The 21,368-nt window shown below is 40.5% G+C and overlaps 1 protein-coding gene across 7 annotated transcripts in view; it reads right to left on the minus strand.

Annotated features, from left to right (window-relative positions):
- Positions 1–677: 677 nt before the first annotated feature.
- Positions 678–21,368, minus strand: part of mef2aa (myocyte enhancer factor 2aa) — a 116,217-nt gene continuing 95,526 nt past the window's right edge. For 4 of the 7 annotated variants that reach the window (XM_088995982.1, XM_088995984.1, XM_088995981.1 and 1 more), the window contains 5 exons: positions 20,783–20,999; positions 12,243–12,430; positions 7,407–7,536; positions 7,175–7,295; positions 678–5,940 (listed from right to left, as the gene is read on the minus strand). In XM_088995982.1, the coding sequence (XP_088852108.1) occupies positions 5,580–5,940; positions 7,175–7,295; positions 7,407–7,536; positions 12,243–12,430; positions 20,783–20,999 (1,017 nt within the window). In that variant the 3' untranslated portion in view covers positions 678–5,579. The remainder of the gene's footprint in view (positions 5,941–7,174; positions 7,296–7,406; positions 7,537–12,242; positions 12,431–20,782; positions 21,000–21,368) is intronic. The other 3 variants (XM_088995983.1, XM_088995988.1, XM_088995987.1) reach the window with 1 other exon arrangement.

The following is a 21,368-nucleotide window of genomic DNA, read 5'->3' on the forward strand; positions in this document are numbered from 1 at the left end:
CTACGAAATCAACAATTGCCAGAAAATGTTGATAATAAAGAATTGTAAGGACATATAGTGTTTTTTCATTGCCATTAGCGGCGATTTGCATTAGGGTCTATTAATCACAGATGGGCAGTTTCACATAGCAGTATTGGACATAGAGGAACTAAATGTCTTTTTCAATAATACTTTGACCGTCTCAAATTATCACAGAATATTTAAAAGGCATCCATCCATCCATCTATCTATCTACCTACCTCTCTGTAGGTAGCTAGCTAGCTAGATAGATAGATAGATAGATAGATAGATAGATAGATAGATAGATAGATAGATAGATAGATAGATAGATAGATAGATAGATAGATAGATAGATAGATAGATAGATAGATAGATAGATAGATAGATAGATAGATATACGTGTGTGTGTGTGTGTGTGTGTGTGTGTGTGTGTGTGTGTGTGTGTGTGTGTGTGTGTGTGTGTGTGTGTGTGTGTGTGTGTGTGTGTAAGTGTGTAAAAGATCTAACGGATGTGGTTATCATGAGTAAAAACAATGATAAACGTTCAAGCTAAAATAGCACTTCATGGGCAAGTCAAAAATGATGAACTCTGAAATATACACAAATGTGTTTAATCTAAATTTGTTTACTACTGTTTGTGTGTGCAAATGTCTTCACAAAAGAGAACAAATGCCATGTCAGCGTTTTGAGATTGTTTTTATATATATATACTGTATATACACAGAAAGAGAAAGATATAACCTAAATGACACATTAAAAGCCAATATTTGTACTTCTCTGAAAATACAAATTTTGTACAACAAATATCTAACAGCATAGTATTTCAATTGCTCAATAAAAACTTCATTTGAATATTTTTTTCCATTAAATGGATGAAAATAAGACACACTTTCACTTAACATTGTTTCTCTTTTTTGAGAGGGGAGGGGGGGGCGACTAACTTCATTGTTGGCAACAAAGTCCAGCTTGTGACGCCAAAATGGTTTGAGCAGTCAAACCGAGAAAACAGCATCTTAATTGAGACTACAAACACTGAGCAACCACACACACTTGTGTTTTTAAAGATATATTTATATAGATATATATATAAGCCAGCAAGCAAAGCAAAGTGTGATTCCTTTCACATTCGTCATCCAGTCAGGACGAACAAGAGCGCATCACTGTGTATTGGCCTCACGCTTTTCTTCTTCATCTGGGGTGTGATTTTTTTTTTAACCGAGTGTGGTTGTATTTCTTTGGGATAAGGCATATCAATACTAGAAAATTCCCTGATACGAGTTAAACTGCATGAAGTGTGCTGCTATGGCGGGAGTCGCTTTGTTATTGCATGTTTCGCCTGCTATGTACTGTTTAAAGGACAACCGACACCTATAGACAAGTTGTGTCGATAATTTGTAAAATCACTTCAAATGATTTCTACTGAGCGTATTTTACAAAGCTTCCACCGCATATAGCTATATTTTACGTTTTAGGAATCACGCTGAATATTCAGAAAGTCTTGTTTTCGAGTTGGTGACGATTCCTGACGTGACGTCACTAAAGGAACGCCCCTGACCGAGAAAGCGACGCACAATGCATTTTGGGTACTTTGTTAGATCTGAAAACTTCCTGTTGATCCATGTTGATTTCGAAATTAGAAGGAAAACAGATGAATAACGTGATGTTGATTCATTGTGTGTTGCACCAAGACTATTATTTGATACCAGTTGACACACATTCCCAGCAGACAAATCAGCCCATTTCCAATGGAGCTTGGGCGCCATCTTGTGCATTTTCTAAGACGCTAAATTGGAGTCCCGACACCTCAAATTGATATAAAATGACTTCTTTAATCAATTGCAAACATTTATGATTTCCTCTTCAGAACTATTTGAATCATGTTCCTAACTGGATGAGTAACAAGAAAGCATATTCTCCAAATCTGAAGCCATTTTTTTCATTCAAGAGCAAGGCAAGACGTCCTGGCGTGATGTCACGAACAAGGGGGCGGAACCTTCTGAAACTCGCCATCTCCGAGATCACCGCAAATATAGCTATATGCGGTGGAATCTTTTTAAAATACGCTCAGTAGAAGTCATTTGAAGCCATTTTACAAATTATGGACACAACTTGTCCGGAGACGTCGGTTGTCCTTTAAAGGATCTGCAAAATTTAGATGACAATGTTGCCTGTGAATAGTCACAAAAAAAAAAAAAAAAAATAGGCAACGCTGAAAAAACGAGAGCAATGAAACATTCCCTTTCCCCCACATATGCCTTTTATTTTTATTTTATTTGTTAATACCATCAACTGGGTGAATGTGTAACTGTGGATTAACTCTATTCATGAAGTGGTGGCAAACAGTCTACCTGTGGGTCTCCCTTTACCATTTGACATCATATTATCTGTGGATTGTATGTGGCACGTTAGCTTAAACATTGCATAGATCACCGCTGAGGTTGTATACTGAGGACTAACGGAATGGCGTGAAGTGAGAAGCGTGCGGCCAATGCACAGAGACATCTACGGAGAGTGCCTCATTTGCTTAAAGATGGTGATGCTGAGTGTGCAAGGTGTTTTTTTTTTTTTGTTTTTTTTTTTTTTTTTTGGGGGGGGGGGGGGGGTTCAAGGTTGTGTTGCGGGATCCATTTGTTGTTGGACTAATTCGCTATACGAATATAGCGAATTACCCCAACATTTGTACTGACATTCGAGCCACTGTGGGGAGAAAGATCAAATTTCACTTGATTGGATGAATCCAAAAACAGTGATACCTTGGCTTACGAACTTAATTTTTTCCCAGACAGAGTGTGTAAGGCGAAAAATGTGTATCCCAAAAAATAATTTCCCATAAGAAACCATTAAAATGAGAATAATCCGTTCCCAGGTCCCCGTAAAACATAATTTTCTACTTTCCAATTTTCTCAGGCTTAAAACTACACAAAATATACCTTATTTTATGTATAATAAATGTGCTATGGTATTATAATTAAAGAAATAAACCGTATTGTATAATATAGTGATTTTTTGACCTTTGTGATGGTTGTTGATGGCTTGATGGAATGGAATGGCCGGTTTCATCAGCATTAAACTTGATGAGGAACGCAACCATCTTGAGGAATAATCCCTTGTAGGTGCTTTCTCTGTGATAATTGTATCTAGTTCATCAATTGTGATCTGTCGAGCTGAGTTGATAGCTTTTTGCATCGAGTGTACAGATTGCTTGTGCGGGTTGTTTGTGAAGCCTGATTGATGGGATATTTTAACCTATCAAAGTTGAAACTCTCTCACTGTCGTCTGCCTGCCTCTTTAATGTTTAAAAATCACCGAAAAGTTCGTAAGCCGAGGTATCACTCTACATGTACACAGTACTGTATGTTTTTAAATCTTTGGAGACAGGCTGCGCAATTATATTCTCCACCAGTAGATGGCAGAAAAATACAATTAACCTGTATATCTGACTTCTTGTCATTTCAGAGTTCAGAGTGGTGGATGGCTTTTTGCCCAGATTTCACACAGAGTTCATTTGTGAGTAAATTAAGGTCATCATTATTTTTGTAGATATGTATTACGGGACATTTATGTCATAAAAAATGTGGCTGAAACGCATTTTGGGTTGCATGTTGCAATACATTTAGTGGTCGTCCACAAAAATGTCTTTTTTTTGCACTACACTCGGGTGAAAACCGTGAGTTAAGGTAAAGGTTTGGGTGGAAGAAAGTTGGAAGAAAAAAAATGGAGATGTCTTGACACGTTAAAAAGAAATGGCGTATGGCAGAAAGGTTAAAGACGAGCTTTGATTTGTGGTGACGATTGGGAAGTTGAACTTCATTGTGTAACATTTCATTCTATTGTGATGTGACATAGTCAGCATTGAAGGCTGGGAAGGTGAAATTTTGTCTGGGTTGTTGATGTAAATTACGGAGAGTCTTTGATGCACATGCATGTAGACTTATAGATGTATTTTTTTTAATAAATCTATTCTAAGCCCTTTCTTTTTAAGGGTAATGTTTTAAGATGTGCTTTAAGTGACATTAAATGGTTTTCGTTATAGTATATTTACATTTTAAACTATTAACTCATTCACTGACAGATGTGCAAAAATGTCTCCGTTCGATTGCCAGGGTTTTTGTCATTTTCACTTGAAATTGTGGACCCACAGAATATTGAGTTTTAGGACTACATAAACATTCAAGAGAGCCATTAGAAAACTTCGACTGTCTTCTTTCATTAGGAAAAAAGAGTTAATTCCTAAATTATATGGGTCTGGAGTTATATGAGCTTGAAATGAGGGTGGCTGTCCAAAACACAATGCATACATATTGGTTTAGATAATAATCCATTTAATAATCCATTTCATTTTTAAACTTTTTTCAAAACTCTCAAGGATGAGTTTCTCTGTGGGTGAGCAGCGGCAGCCACACGCGCCAGCGTTCACTCACCCCGGAAATTACTCAAATAGATAGAAAGCTAGTTAGCTAGTTAATAGATAGCTATTAGTTCGCTATTAGATAAACAGCTAGCCAGCCAACCAGAGAGCTAATAGATAGCTAAATAGCTGGCCAGCCAGCTAGACAGCCAATAGATAGCATAATAATAATATCGATGAAAAGGTTTCTTCAGCCGTCATCTGTACTTCTTTGAACGTGTCGGACGTTTCGCTTCTTATCCAAAGATTCACTAGCTAGATAGCTAATAGATAGCAACACGAGCCAGCGTTCACTCAAAATAACTCAAAAAGATAGAAAGCTAGCTAATAGCTAGCTAATAGTTAGCTAATATTTAGCTAATAGCCAGCTAATAGTTAGCTAATAGTTAGCTAATAGTTAGCTAGCTAGCTAATATGTTTCATGACTCAAATAGCTGGCTAGCTAGCTATGTAGCTAGCTAGTTTCCTTGACTTGAAGATTGTATTGGTAAGTTAACTATCAATTGACCTTTAGATAGCGTTTTAACACCAAACAAAGTGCTAATATGAAAAAAAAGGAAATGCTGCCCCCTTGTGGAAAAGAAAAAAAAAAACGTTTCCAGAGGCCATGGCCAATGCTTTTTCAGCACCCAAGCATGAAAAAAAAACAAAACCCGAACAAATTCAGGAACGGTGCTTGACGTCATATTTTCAATTCCAGAATGAATTTGTGCATGGCAGTGAATGAGTTAATATAGTTTGTGACTGGTGTGGGGGATTACTGCTCAAGTAATTCAAAAGTCAATTTCCCATAATATGTCCCCAAAACAGCAACGTGGACGTTGATCCTGTTTTGCAACCAATTCTCCCTGCACTCCACATTCTCGACATCAATAAATTAGAGGCCACTTGACATAACGACATGTGTGTGTGTTTACATGACAATTCTAAAAAAAAAACATGGCCCGCAGCCTGCACTGATTGTTTGCGAGCACGACAGCGCAACAGCAACCACATATTCTAATCGTCAGATGGCTACCAAACAATCGATTGTAACGCGTTTGTCTCTGAACGCCTCTCTGTTCCCACCTTGACAGTCATTACCTGCTTCCGTCGACAAACTGAACGAGGCTTGTTGAATTCGGATTTTTAGCGCACTTTGCGCTTGCCTTGTCCACACCTGCCGACGGCTCTATGTCACCCAGGCGTCCATGCGCAGGCGCTTGACCGAGGGGCTTTCCCTACCACCGGTGGCCGGCGGTCTTCCCAGGCCCGGAGGTGAGTGGAAGTCCGGCCGGTGGTCCTCGCGGTCGCTGCCGTCGTAGGAACTACAGGAGGAGCTGAGGCTGTCGGCTGGTGAGCGTCCCAGGCCTTCCTGTTGCCGACCGGGTACCTGTTGTTGCTGAGGGTGCGGCGGCGGCTGATGCTGGGGTGGAAAGCCAGAGGGGGTGACGCGCTCTCGCGGTGGCGAGATGGGTTCCGACTTAATGTTGATGCTCTGGCTCGTGCTGATGGAGAGGTTGGAGCCTTGAGGTAGATGGCCTCCGCCGCTGCTGGGAGGGGGAACATGTTAACATGATAGCACCATTGCCGAGCGCCATTGCCGAATTTGTTCGGGTGTTGGGTTTTTTTTCTTGTTTGGGTGCTGATACAGCATTGGCCATGGCCTCTGGCAATGTTTTGTCCCTTCCTCAAGGGGGTAGCTTTTCTCCATGTTAGCGCTTTGTTCCAGCTTCACCTGTTGTTAAAGCGCTATATGAACCAATATGTATGAATTGCAATGTATTTATATATTTCAAGCTCATATAACTCCACACCCATAATAATTTAGGAATGATCTCTTTTTTTCTGATGAAAGATGAGAATGTAAGCGTTCTTATGCTGAATTGAATGTTTATGTAGTCCTACAACTCAACATTTTGTGATCCTGGAATTCGAGTGACAATGACAAAAACCCTGGCACTGGAGTGAACACATTTTTGCATATCGTCTGGCAGTGAATTAGTTAATTTCTAGGTTTTTTTTTACTGCTGGGTGAACTAAAAGTAGATCACTCGATGTATCATTTTGAACATACATGACTATAGAAGTATGACTATAGACTATAGAACGTGAAGGAACCAGTCGGAGGTGTCCAATATTCCAGCAGGCTATTACTAGGGGGAAATGGCACCACCTGGTGGACGACGATGGAATGGACACATTTTAAATTGTCACTACTTTTGTAATAATAATAATAATAATAATAATAATAATAATAATAATAATTTTTCATAACTTTGCCGCTGTGAAATGTAAATTTCTCCATTGCAAGACTAATAAAGGCAAATCCAATTCAATCCAATAATAAATTTCATTTATAACTGCCTTTCAAAACTCTCAAGGACACTTTACAGTCACTTTTTTGTGTGCGGGTGAGCAGCGGCAGCCATTCGCGCCAGCGTTCACTGTACCCGGACGTAACACAGCAGCAAAATTATGAAAGGAAGAGGAAATGAAAGAAAGGAAACGAAAAAATAAATAAATAACAAATAATATGACAAAACAAAGACAGAGAGTCATTCATTCTTAAGCATTTGCTGTACCCTCTTTGTGACATGAAGCAGTTCTAGATTAAAGAGGAGAGGAACTCATATTTCATAATTTGAATAACCACTGCTCATCACATTTGAGATTTTAGCTAATTTAGCATGATAAATATCCCCAAAATAGTCTTAAATCGCAGTGTTGTTTTGTACGTCGCCATCTGACGAACGTGTCTTCTTCATTGGGTTGAGTGTTACTCACACCAAAGAATTAAGTGCCACTTGGCCCAGTTGATGTTGCCATGCTGACATGGAGCCCAGTGAGAGCCCGGGAGAGTTGAAACCCTGCAGGGAGGAGATCTCTGCACTGCTAAGGGAATACTCTGAAAAAAAAAAAAAACAATAAAAAATAAGTAGAGAATCCTTAGTTGTTACGGCTAAACACGGGTTGTCTAACAAAATCAAAGTACGTAATACCTTTTATTTTTGCTTACCAGTGGGGTTGTAGGACGTGGGCATGCCTGAGTAGACCAGACCTTGTGGAGGTAAGCTCGGTGTGGTAACAGACACCACTGGAGTGGCCAGTAGCTGGGTCGACTGGGAGTTGCTTATCCTTTGGGTGTTCTGCAAAGAGAAAAACAACCAAAATGTAATAGAGTGGAGCACAGCAACACCACGCCTGCTTCTCGAAGACAGCTGAGATAGGGTCCCACGATTCTAGTGAGGACTATTAACTCGAATTATGGATAAATAGAGAGATGGCATGCCATCCCATTTGAGTTTTCAAGTGATGTAATAACATTAGTGACCACAGGGTGGTGCTGTCGACCTCTGGTTTGCTATGTTAGACTTGATCCAACGCATACGTGTTAAGGCTCACGATTTGGTCGGGAGACTCCCGATTTTGACCACAATACTCACTTTATAAAGCAACCATTGACACAATATAGACAGTGCATTTGTAATGTGAAAGAAAAGAATATGTAAAAAACAAAATAAAATGTGATACTAATTCTTCTTCTTTTCCTTTCGGCTTTTGCTGGCTAGCTAGATAACTAGCTATCTATTAGCTAGCTAGCTAGCTAGCTCGCTTTAGATCTATTAAGTTACTTCCGGATTGAGTCAACATGGTCGTGTGTGGGTGCCGCTGCTCACCCACAGAAAAACTTATTCTGTGTTTTTTTTAAAGCACTTATAAATGAAACGTATAATAATAATAATAATTATTATTATTATTATTATTAGTAGTAGTAGTAGTAGTAGTAGTAGTAGTATTTGTATTATTAGTAGTCGTATTAGTATTATTATTATTAGTATTATTATTATTAGTATTATTATTAGTATTATGCGATTGGCTGGCAACCAATTCAGGGTGTCCCCCGCCTCGTGCCCGAAGACAGCTGAGATAGGCTCCAGCAACCCCCGCGACCCTAATGAGGAATAAGCGGTACGGAAAATGAGATGAGATGAGATTATTAGTATTAATAGTAGTATTAGTATTAGTATTAGTATTAGTATTAGTATTAGTCGTCATAGTAGTAGTACAAATAATGAAATATTTTTTGTGTTTTATTAACTTATAATTTACACTTTTGTAACGCTCACATTATTTTAACACGCACCACAGAGTTGCGAGTACGAAAGTCACCCGATTTCTGATTTCTGCAACACAAATAGCACAATTCACTTTTTTTGTTTAAAATGTCACAAGTTGAAATGCAATAACCAAGGGAATCAAATTATTGTATTGAATCATGTAACATACAAGCCGTGGTTGTATTTTAATGCTGTGCGTAATCCGCATTAAACGTGGCGTACTTCAGCCATATGGTAACAATAAATAGCAGACATGATGCCCGATGTAATGTAATGAAACGTGTGCAATTGTGTTATCATCGTCATCATCATGCTGACAGCTTCCTTGTATTGTTCCAGCACTCTTGAGGCCAGATGACTTCAACATGTATCTGACACAATGACCTCATTCGAGATGATGTCACTTTATCTTCCTGTTTAAAAAAAAAAAAATAAAAATAGAGTGCTGTTTTGAAAACGCTACATAAAAGCGCACACAGAAGCAAGCGCGCAGCATCCGAGCGCGGAGTGGCCGACATGAATGCGGGCGAGCCAAGTGAACAGGCTGAGGCGATTTTTCACCAGCCAAAAAAAGCCAAAACAAAATGGCTGTTTTCCTCCATGACGCACGAACGCGGGGGTACACACACTTTGCTTGTCAGCATTTTCATCCGTTCCTAACAATCAGAGCAAAGACAGATGTATGATTTCCAAGTATTTACTATTCTGCGATTTCTAAATGACTATTTTCAATACTTGGGATGAAACGTGAAGTCGCAGAGTGATCCATTGACGTGGTTTCCATACCAAAAAAGATACATTAAACGACAACCGATGCCTTCGGACAAGTTGTGTCCATAATTTGTAAAATCACTTGAAATGACTTCTACTGAGTGTATTACAAAGATTCCACCGAATATAGCTATATTTTACGTTTCAAGACTCGCACAGAATATTCAGGAAGTCTTGTTTTCGAGTTGGTGACGATTCCAGACGTGATGTCACGTCCGGAACGCCCCTGACAGAGAAAGCGACACACAATGCATTTTAGGTACTTTGTTTGGTCTGAAAACATCGTGTTGATGGCGAAATTAGAAGGAAAACACATAAATAACGCGATGGTGAATCGTTGTGTGTTGCACCAAGAGTACTATTTGATACTAGTTGACACAAATTCCCAGCAGACAAATTAGCCCATTTCCAACGGAGCTTGGGCGCCATCTTGTGCATTTTCCGGGACGCTACATTGGACTCCAGACGCCTCAAAATGATCCGGAAGGACTTCTTTAATCGATTGCAAACATTTATGCTTTCCTCGTCAGAACTATTTGAATCATATTTATAACTGGATGAGTAACAAGAAAGCAACTTCTCCCAATCTGAAGCCATTGTTTTGATTCTCGAGCAAGGCGAAGACGTCCTGGCGTGACGTGACGAACATGGGGACAGGACCATCTGAAACTCGCGATTTCCAGGGTCATTTTGAAGTCGTTTTGGGACACTTTAAGTCATTTTTATTAGTGTTTTGCATTTGCATTTTGCAAATATCAGCCTGCGTGCTTTGGGTATTTTAGATACGATAAAGTGTTTTTCTGATGTCAGTTAGGAAACAAAAAAATAGTGTTGGTTGTCCTTTAAAAGGCTGGAAAAACAATGACATGATCACATTTGATTGTCTATACGTTTGTCTTGTTTGGTATTCTTTTTGACCGCATTTTGGGAGAAAAATACTCCTAAGAAGTATTTTGTAAGTTCCAGTCTTGGTACTAAGACATAACTTTAGCTTGGGGGTGGACACTGGAGAATGTGCAGTAATATGTCAGACTACAAAGCGATCAAAGTCGCAATTTTTTTTTCCATTGTCATATGTCTTACGTTTGAGAAAACAAAGTGTTTAGATGACAAAAAAGTAGATACCATGCTTAAAAAAAAAGAAAAAATCTTCACTCACTCGGCGCATCAACTGACCAAAGTGCAGCAGAAGTCATTTTGTCTGTTGCAATGCTAACCAAAGCAAAAAAAAAAAAAGTGCCAGATGTGATCCGCCTTGACTTCACACGCGTGGCCACAACAACGGCGCGACGTGTGAATGGCTTGCGAGGGTGTAAAAGCTGCAAACTTGTTCTGGAGGCCCCCAACAAAGAAGACAAGCAACACGACAGATTGCCACAATCGAGCACACCAAGTGTTCCGGGCTAATATTCTTTCATTGCTATGCTTTAGCTAGCCTCGCAAAAAAAAAAAACTCAAATGGGTCCTTCTGCCTTATTAGATCATTTAATAAACTTCTACTTTCTCTTCTCGGGGCTACAGGTGCCCCCCCTCACTTATATTATAGTCAGTATCGCCGTTTTGGGCATGATGCTAAGCTAACTCGTTCCCAGTAGAAAAAAGATGCATTGCTGGCCATCTATAAAGCTAGTTGTCTAGCCGGCTAGCAAGCTAGCTTTCTAGCCAGCTAGCTGTCTAGCTTTCTAACCGGCTAGCAAGCTAGCGTTCTAGCTGGCTAGCAAGCTTGCTTTCTAGCAAGCAAGCTTTCTAGTAAGCTAGTTTTCTAGCCAGGTAGCAAGCTAGCTTTCTTAATGGCTAGCTGGACGGCCAGTTATCTTTCTAGCTGGCTCGCCAGTTATTTTTCTAGCTGGCTCGCCAGTTATCTTTCTAGCTGGCTCGCCAGTTATCTATCTGTATATCTTAGCTATATAGCTCGCTAGCTTAATAGCTAGCTAGCTATTAGCTATCTATTAGCTAGCTAGCTTTCTATAAATTTGAGTAACTTCCAGGGTGAGTGAACGCTGGCGCATGTGGCTGCTACTTCTACTTTTCACTGGAGCAAATTTCTTCTTTGAGCGGGCCGAAGCTGCCTTAATGTGAGCACTCAATCAATAGCGTGAATAAAACCAGACAAGGGGGCGACAAGATATTATCTGGCTCACACCCTGGGCCCCTTGATTAAGTCTTCATCTACACTCTGTCATACCGAGATGTGATTAATTTAATACCATTACGGTCTAATGACAGGCTGTCTGAAGACCTGCCACAGCCGCCAACCTCCAAAAGGCTCGTGAGGCTCAGACATGACCGACTTAGCCTGCTTCTTAAAAACAAAACCTGACCCACCCAAGGACGGAACACAAAAGTGCAACGCTAACATGTGTATGACTAAGAGGAAATCTAATGTCACTTGAAACTCCATTGCATGTACAGTGATACCTTGGCTTACAAACTTAAGTAGTTCCCAGACAGAGTGTCAGGCGAAAATTGTGTATCCCAAAAATTAATTCCCCATAGGAAACCGTTAAAATGAGAATAATCCGTTCCCATGTCCCCATAAAACATAATTTTCTACTTTCTAATTTTCTAAGCCTTAAAACTACACAAAATATACCTTATTTTATGTATAATAAATGTGCTATGGTATTATAATTACAGAAATAAACAGTATTATATAATAAAGTCGTTTTATTTACCTTTGTGATTGTCGTTGATGGCTTGATGGAATGGAGTGGCCAGTTTCATCAGCATTAAACACTTGATGAGGAAAGTAACCTTCTTCTTTTACCATCTTGAGGATTGATCCCTTGTAGGTGCTTTCTCTGTGATCATTTTATCTAGTTCCTCATCAATTGTGTTCTGTTTAGCTGGGTTGATAGCTTTTTGCATCAAGTGTACAGATGACTTGTGCGGGTTGTTTGTGGCGAAAACATACGGCTCAACGCTTGAGTCCATGCGGTGCTATTAAGAGTCCATCTACTCACCAGCGGGGGCATCATCCCTTTGCTCGACGGAGGGATGACAACCCTCAGGTCTGGTTTGCGGGCTCCCATTCCCATGGACCCTCCAGGGGGGGGCGGCGGTGACTTGGTGGGCATGACTTTACCCAGGCCGTTGCCACTGGGCGCACAGAGGAGGCCCGGGGAGCCCCTGGGGTTGGTGAAGCCGTTCCCTGCAGAGCCCAACACAACAACAGCGACACGTCGTCAAAAAAGCACAAAGCGTAATCAGCAACCGTTGCCGTCATCAAAGCGAGCGTGTGGCTCACTTAGTTTTTTTTTATTTATTTATTTATTCCATCCACGCGGCGATTAGTGTTTTCAACCCTCTGGGAAGTTTTAATGGACATGGATAATTATCCCAAATAGTTACAAAAATAAAATGTCCATTTCAAAATTGATGAGCCTTTTATTTTTTAGTGTGAATGATTACATTAAGAGGCTTTTTTTTTTTGCATGTGGAGACAAGGGGCAGTTTCCGGGCAAATGTAGCGTGACCGCTTAAAAGAAATGTTTGAAGCCATTACGCCCAGATAAAAACAATTAAAAGAAAAAGACAATGAAAACACATAACCGCGCACACATACTCATGCTGGACTCTTACTTTAATGCTCACGTATTCACTTTGAACACATTTACGAGTGGAATATACAGTGATACCTCGGTTTATGAACCCCTTGGCTTACGAACTTTTCGGTTTACGAACGTTAAATTTATGAACATTTTACCTTGTCATACGAACTATTTTTCGGGATACACACGGAGCTGCCACAATGAGTGATGTGTCATTCGCAAATGAGCCCGTTCTCCTAACAAGAAAATGGCAGCCGGCTTGTTTTTGTCCTCTATTCCCCGCCCCCAGTCTTCGGTTAAAGCCACGTGATTGGTCAAGAAGGCAGCAGTGAGGGGTGGTGGTTTAAACATTAAAGAGACAGGCAGACGACAGAGAGTGAGTGACAAAATTGATAGAAAACAGTGAAAATTGGACTTGTTTCAACTTTGATAGTTCAAAGGCAGATTGAAAACTGCAAGATTAAAATTCCCATCAATCAGGTTCCACAAATAACCCGCACTAGCCATCAGTTAAATTTGAAATAAAAAGACGAGCAAGGGAAACAGATATTAATGATGTTTCTCGTGTGTCTGCTTGCATCTGTTGCTGTTGCAATATCACAACTTCCAAGATGTACAACCCAGAGCTCCTTGTGACATTTTATGCAAAAAGCTATCCATTCCATCAAGCCATCAACGACCATCACAAAGGTAAATAAAACGACTTTATTATCTACAGTACAGTTTATTTCTCTAATTATAATACCATATCACATTTATTATATATACAACAAGGTATATTTTGTGTAGTTTTAAGGTTTAGAAAATTAGAAAGTAGAAAATTATGTTTTATGGGGACTGGGAACGGATTATTCTAATTTTAATGGTTTCCTATTGGAAATTATTTTTTGGGATACACACTTTTCGCCGTACACACTCTGTCTGGGAACCAATTAAGTTCGTAAGCCAAGGTATCACTGTATATGGGACTTGTTTTACCACCGAGTGAAGATACACTATGTATTACATAACTAAGGGGGAAGAAAGAATGAATGGTATCTGGCTCTGAATCAACAGATCAGTTACACTTCACCAAGTCGCTGACTTTTGACTTCTATTGTTTGTACCGCAAGTCCAAGTGCGTGTGTGTCTGTGTGTGTGTGTGTGTGTCTGTCTGTGTGTGTGTGTGTGTGCGTGTGCGTACGTGTGTGTGTTCGCAACCGGGAGGCTCTTTTGCGTTTGGAACATAATGGAACAATAGCCGCACGATAAGGACCGCGGAGACAATACCCGCTCAAATAAACAGTTATGAAGCCCACAATGGTATCTCACAGCTGAATCAACAGTATGTACACAAGCAGCTGTCAGCTGGGACTTTGATCACGTAAGAATTGACTGTGGGGTTTTTACTGCCATGTCGACGAGCTCCTAGAAATGGCCGCGCTTTAACGGGCGGTGAAAAGAAGCCTTTCAAGGTAAATCAATAAACTTTACCGGTAATTTATAATTATAAAGTCCTGTAGTAGTCCAGGAAGTAATATCAATTCAGCTGTAAAGTGAGGGAACAAAGCCCCTAAAAGGACAATCGACACCATTTTTTTGTTTCCTAACTAACATCAGAAAAACGTTTTATAGCATCTAAAATACCCAAAACACGCAGGCTGATATTTTTAGTCAAATGCAAAACACCGAAAAAATGACTTAAAGTGTCCCAAAACTACTTCAAAATGACCTCACAAAGTTTCCGTTTCAGAAGGTCCCACCCCTTTGTTCGTGAGAATCACAGAGAATCAAAAAATGGCTTCAGATTCGGAGAAGACGCTTTCTTGTTACTCATCCAGTTGTGAATCCGATTCAAATAGTTCTGAAGAGGAAAGCATCAATGTTTGCAATCGATTAACGAAGTACTCCCGTATCAATTGGAGCCGTCAGGACTGCAATGTAGCGTCCCAGAAAATCCACAAGATGGTGGCCAAGCTCCATTTGTGAATTGTGAATGTGTGTCAACTAGTATCAAATAGTAGTCTTGGTGCAACACATAACGATTTACCATCGCGTTATTTATGTTTTTCCTTCTAATTTCGCCATCAACACGAAGTTTTCAGACCAAACAAAGTACCCAAAATGCATTGTGTGTCGCCTTCTCGGTCAGGGGCGTTCGAGACGCGACATCACGTCAGTCATCGTCATCAACTCGAAAAAAAGACTTCCTGAATATTCAGCGAAAGTCTTAAAACGTAAAATATAGCTATATGCTGTGGAATCTTTGTAAAATACGCTCAGTAGAAGTCATTTGAAGTGATTTTACAAATTATCGACACAACTTGTCCAGAGGCGTCGGTTGTCCTTTAAATACAGTGACAGGTACAACACAATTATTGGGAAAGTTGTTGGGACTGTGATTAAGGAAAAAAAAATGTTCATTTTATCTTGCGGCGTCTTGAATAGGGCAAATTGGGTGTTACCTTTTTTTAACTTGAATAACTCGAAGACACCATTTAACCGACAATTGTTTCTCATGTTGCCATGGACGGATGGGCTGGCGTATTACTTGAAAGCGGCAAAGACACACCTTCGTCATGCAGACAGATGGCCGTGATTTGCATTTGGCACGGTTGCGCTCGTCTCTTCTGGGCAACACTCAACAAGCTCTTTATTTTTATTGAAAAGGGCTGAAATTGTTTATTGTTATATCGTTATCGTTATAACTTTTGTTTGCGGTGTAATATCCAAACATTTCTTACGTCTCGTTTCTATTTAGGGATTTAAACTCCGTAAATGATATGCATATAAATGCTACGCTTTCCAATCACGTTAAATTATTAAGTACACAGTGTGTTTGCTATGGATGAAAAAGTGAGATAGTCACCGTCTTGGTATTTATTTTAGCAACTCCTGAATCTATTATAAGCAAGAATTAAATCGAACGGCACCCTCAGACCTTTTTGTGGTTCAACCACACACACATATTGACATATGTTACGGTGGTATCTTTTCTGCGTCAGATTTGGTCAAACAATTACAGCGGCTCCGTGGTTTATCAAGGTAACCACATGTGAAGTAGTTTGCCGTGTGGCATAAGAATACGTGCTCATGTTGTCGTAATTACAACCAAGCTTGCTAATTTTCACTGATTAAAAAAACAAATAAATTCGATAACTTAACTCCTTCACTGCCATTTCCAAATTTATTCGAGAATTGAAAATATGACGTCAAGCGCCATTCCCAAATTAGTTTGGGTTTGTTTTTTTTTTCTTGCATGGGTGCCCATAAAGCGCAGGCCAGATCTAGATCCATGATTTTCCCTTCCACACGGGGGCAGAATTTCCCCTGTTTTCCATGTTAGCGCTTTGTTCCAGCTTCAGCTATTGTTAAAGGACAACCGACGTCTCCGGACAAGTTGTGTCCATAATTTGTAAAATTGCTTCAAATGACTTCAACTGAGCGTATTTTACAAAGATTCCACCGCACATAGCTATATTTTACGCTTTAAGACTCACGCTGAATATTCAGGAAAGTCTTGTTTTTGAGTTGGCGACGAGTCCGTACGTGACGTCACTGAAGGAACGCCCCTGACCGAAAAAAAGACATTGTAGCAGTCCTTCCATCACATCAATGTATTTTGCTGTACTTGTTTGGTCTGAAAACCTCGTGTTGCACCAAAAAGCTGCCAGAAGAGGGCGACCAAGGTCCATGGAAGGAATTTATCAGCCTGTGGAAAGGGGCTGAATAATTCCCTACACGGCTTTGTCGCCATTTTCTGCCTCCCTTGGGTGCGACATTTCCCACCCCTGATGCCCCAAAATGACATGGAATAAATTCTTTAATCGATTGCAAACATGTATGCTTTCTTCTACAGAACTAATTAAATCATATTCATAACTGGATGTGTAACAAGAAAGCATATTCTCCGAATCTGAAGCCATTGTTTTGATTCTCCCGCAATGCAAGACGTCTTGGCGTGATGTCCCGAACTGGGGGCGGGACTTTCTGAAAATGCCCAGTTCGTAGCTCAATTTTTTGCAGATTTTGGACAGCGAGGAGTGAATAATAGCTGAAATGAATGGAAGGAGAGATGGCAAGCAGGATTTGACCAGAACTTGTTGGGAGGGGGATCTAACTGACAGGAAGAATTCTTGGAAGAATTCTTGGATTTAGTTATGAGGTTCGAGATTGTCGAGGGATGAGGGAGATCAAAAGAAGATAAGAGATGAGAGGGGGTAGAAGGTTGGGGGAGGGGAGGGGTACAGAGGAGCCAAGATGCTGGTGGATTTTGTTGACTATTTCAGAAAAGAATAGGAGAGAATTGCAGGTGTCAGAGGAATAAAAGTGAGGGGGGAGAATTATTCTGTTATAAAGAGAAAAGAGATCCCGAGTATTTCCAGTATTTGAGTCAATGAGTCCACAGTAGTATTGTGATTTAACTTGAGAGACACTGTTCTTGTCGAGAGAAAGTTGAGCGGTGTACATATCTTTGTGAACAGTGAGTCTGGTTCTCCGATAAAGTCTTTCAAGCTGGCGCGTTTTCGATTTCATGGAGCGGAGATGAGCGTTGAACCAGGGTGCCGAACGAGTAAATAAAACAGAGCGGGATTTGACTGGAGCGAGCGTGTTGACATTTCTTTACCTTGCTCTATGCACGGAACCACAGGCACTGTATTAGTATTTTAACAATGACTACGCTGTCATTACGTGTGTCCACTTATTAAATATTCTTCCCACAAACAAACCTGAGGTCGGCTTTTGTTGACAGGTGATCTGAGTGGCAGGGAAAGAATGAAAAGCCCACCTGCCACTGCCCCTCAAGCAACACATCTCAGCCATGACAGGCTGTTCGGTCATTGTGTATCGAGGACTTAGAGGGATATCATGGCCCGAATACCTCCAGGGTTATGCTGGTCCGGGCATCTTATGGTCCTTTGCCAGCCTTATAAGGCCTGTGAGGGTACATTGCACCTGTCAACACAGGGAAGGAAACACCATGGGGGTGTGGGGGAAGACTCAGCCTGGACGTGGGAGTGTTTTGAAAGGAAATACACGGTTTATTAACCATGTCCAAACTCTCACAAGTGTGTGTATAACAAGAACATCACGTCGACCCTGATTATGCAGTGACAAAATAGGCAATCTCGAGCTGAATTGTCTTGAACCAATCACAGATGTATAACCTAAGTATCTAGATCAAGTGCTAAGTGGGAGGTCCAGTGGGCAGAGCTACAGAAGTACATAAATCTCTTCGGGAAGGACTGACCCGCTGGGCTGAAGCCCACGCTGCTTGGCACTGAGAGCTATCAAGAAGGCCATCTAATGAGATGTGCGGAGTGATATGATTAACCATCTGTGTGGCTTGTAAGAACACACACACACACACACACAAACAATAGAGCAGTGCATATGTCAAGGGTTCTAAAATATCATGTCGATCTATCTTTACAGTCTGTAAAAGGGAAGGACTCTCATGAGTGTCTGACGTGAAAGGGACAGTTTTGCCAAACATCAAGCGGTATTGAGGTTTGAAAGGAGGCATATTAGGATTAAAAATAGTTCCTATGTGTCTAACAAATCAAAACATCTCCAGAATATGGAACCATTTACAATATCAATAACATCCTGTCATATTCGCTGTGTTCATTTGCCATATTTGTCAAATTACATGAAACAGTTAATATCTGTCTTCATTCCATTCAGCTGATTTGTATATGTTAAAATTCAAGCCCAGCCGAGCCTCATACCAAAAAAAACCTACCATTCCCTCATCACTAGGACTTTCTATGTGCAGTGATAACTCGGTTTACGAACGCTTTAGCTCGCGAACTTTTCGCCTTACGAACGTTAAACAAACTAGTTTTCGGCGGATGAACACCAAACCACACGGTCAAAAAGGTGGCTGGTGGACTAGTTTTCCACACACCCTTTGAGTGCGGACATGGTTTGCTATCAAGTGGAGTACTTTTGCTTTTATGGGACAGAAAAAGACCCCACACCAGGCTAGTGTTAAGCCGAAGAGGACACAAAACAAAATTACTGTTGAGCTAATGAAGGAGATCATCAAAAAACACGAACGAGGTGTGCATTTCTGTAACTTAGCGTCCCGGTATCAGTATGCTAAGTGTATTGTATGTAAGTATGCATTGCTACGTGTTGCTAAGGGTGTTTCTGTGTTGTGAGTGAGGGTATTATCGTCGAGAAATCACGGCAACTACACTCTTATATCAACAAGAGGCAACTACATCAACGACCATCACAAAGGTAAATAAAACGACTTAATTATACAGTACAGTTTGTTTCTTTAATTACAATACAATAGCACATTTATTATACATAAAATAAGGTATATTTTGTGTAGTTTCAAGGCTTATTTAGTAGAAAATGATGTTTATGGGGACCCGAGAATAGATAATTCTCATTTTTAATTGTTTCTTATGGGAAATAAATGTTTGGCAGACAAACTTTTCGCCTTACACACACTTTCTGGGAACCATTTAAGTTTCGTAAGCTCAGGTATCACTGTATTACCGCTACCGTCTTTCCACCGACGACAAGCAAAAGACATTATCAGAAAAAATGGAATAGGAAAGAGAGAAGGTAGAATAGATGCAAAATAGGTAATTTCTTATCATGACTAAAAAGGAGATGCCAAGAAGTAAATACAGGAGGTTTTTTTTGCCTTTGTGCATTCTTTTGTTTCGCGTGCCTTTGATTTGAATCAGGAAGGCTAACCGCTAGTTTAGCATGTGACATCGAAATGACGATGAATTTAGGTTATCCTCGGGCGTCTTTACAAAAATGGGCCGATCACAAAAGATTCACTTGACTGTTTCATTGTACACTTGATAGATGGACAGGCACTCTGACTAATTAAGAAGTACATTTTGTACAAAAGGTCCCCCATTTTAAATTTACAGACAGCTCGCATCCTGACAGAAAGGTTGCTAGCTATGAGTTAGTAATTAGCCGCTTGAAAACAAAAATTATCGGGCCGCTCTTAAAAGTTTAATGCATGCGCAAGAGTACATTTTCCAAGAATTAAACCGAAATCAAAGCACGGCACATTGAATCCCGCGAGTTATTTTACAGACTACAGCATTAAATGACAAAGAGTCGGGAGTCACCACAGTAGAAAAACAAGTGAGCTGGAATGACAAGGCGTCAGACATTTGTGTTATGAATTCGCATCAAAATGAGACATTTCACATCTTAACTGCGTGTACTCATATCATATGCAGCGTAAGTAAAGCCATCTGTACCCACAAAATTCCCCCCTGCCCTGAAGTAATTCAGATATATAGATAGACGATGTGCGCGCTACCTCAACTTCTAGCTATGTAACCAGCTAGCTAGGTAAGTGTCTAGGTAGCTCGTTAAATGGCTAGCGAGCTAAAAAGTGAGCTAGCTAAACGATTTTCACATTTTTAACCATCACACTAGCCGTTTAGCTAGGAAAGCGGTTAGCTAGCTAGGTAAACGATTTTCACATTTGTAAGCATCACACTAGTCTTTTAGTTAGCTAAAGGATTTTCACATTCTTTAACCATCACACCAGCTGTTTAGCTAGCTAAACAGTTAGCTAGCTAAATGATTTTCACATTTCACACTAGCCGTTTAGCTTTTTTGAATGTGTGCAGATGACCATTTGGTGTTTGGGAGCCTTTTACTGAGCATCTTCATCTTTATTAAGTTCACAGAGTTGCTTGTTCTGTAGCCACAAGGAGGCATAAGCAAGTGTCTTCTTGTTGTCAAATCAAACCTCTGAAGATGGAGGACACTGATTTGCTGTGGCGATATACAGTACACATGGTCGCTATGGAGACCTTCTGATTGTGATGTGTTCAAGAATTCTATTCTGTAATTGGTCCCTGGACGCAAATAGTCTTTGAATCCCTTTTTGATACAGAAAAGTCATTCAACAAAAGTGTCATTAACGAATAAAACCCTTTTATTATCAACGTGTTTGACAGCGCCCACCAACTCACCTGCGCTGGTGGGCCCCTGGGGGCCTCCGCCGGAGCCCACATTCCTATGCAAGGAGGTCTGCGGCGGGGACAGCATCCCGTTGTCGCCGAGGGAGGCCGCGGCCGCCGATAAGCTCTGGCTACCCAGAGTCACGCTTCCCGGCTGGTACATGGCGTTAGGGTTGGACACGGGCACGGCCACATGCATGGAGAAGTTCTGCTGAGGCAACGCTGTGGGCTGCAAGAGGGAAAGCAACACACGCAACAGGATTATTACAAACTAACACAATCCTGGATGTCGTGGTATTGGCAAATAAGAGCTAAACAGTGAGGGTTTATTTGAATAAAAGGAACCCTGATTCATTAAACAGCATGGTGTACATGTGACAGGAACAACAGAAAGAATCATTTGCAATTCATGTATAGTCAAGATATGTTCCAAAATATATTTGACAGTAATTGGATGTTTAGCTATAGCAAAACATTTTGTCATATATATTCATTTAAGCCCTGAATGATTCATCCGCTGGCCACCGAGTAGTGAATTTGCGACCATAATCATAAATAACCCTACCACCAGAGGGGTAAAAAAGTTAAAATAAGGGCA

This window comes from Hippocampus bargibanti, linkage group LG05 (assembly GCF_051943395.1).
Source record: "Hippocampus bargibanti isolate YZ-2025 linkage group LG05, ASM5194339v1, whole genome shotgun sequence".
NCBI lineage: Eukaryota > Metazoa > Chordata > Actinopteri > Syngnathiformes > Syngnathidae > Hippocampus > Hippocampus bargibanti.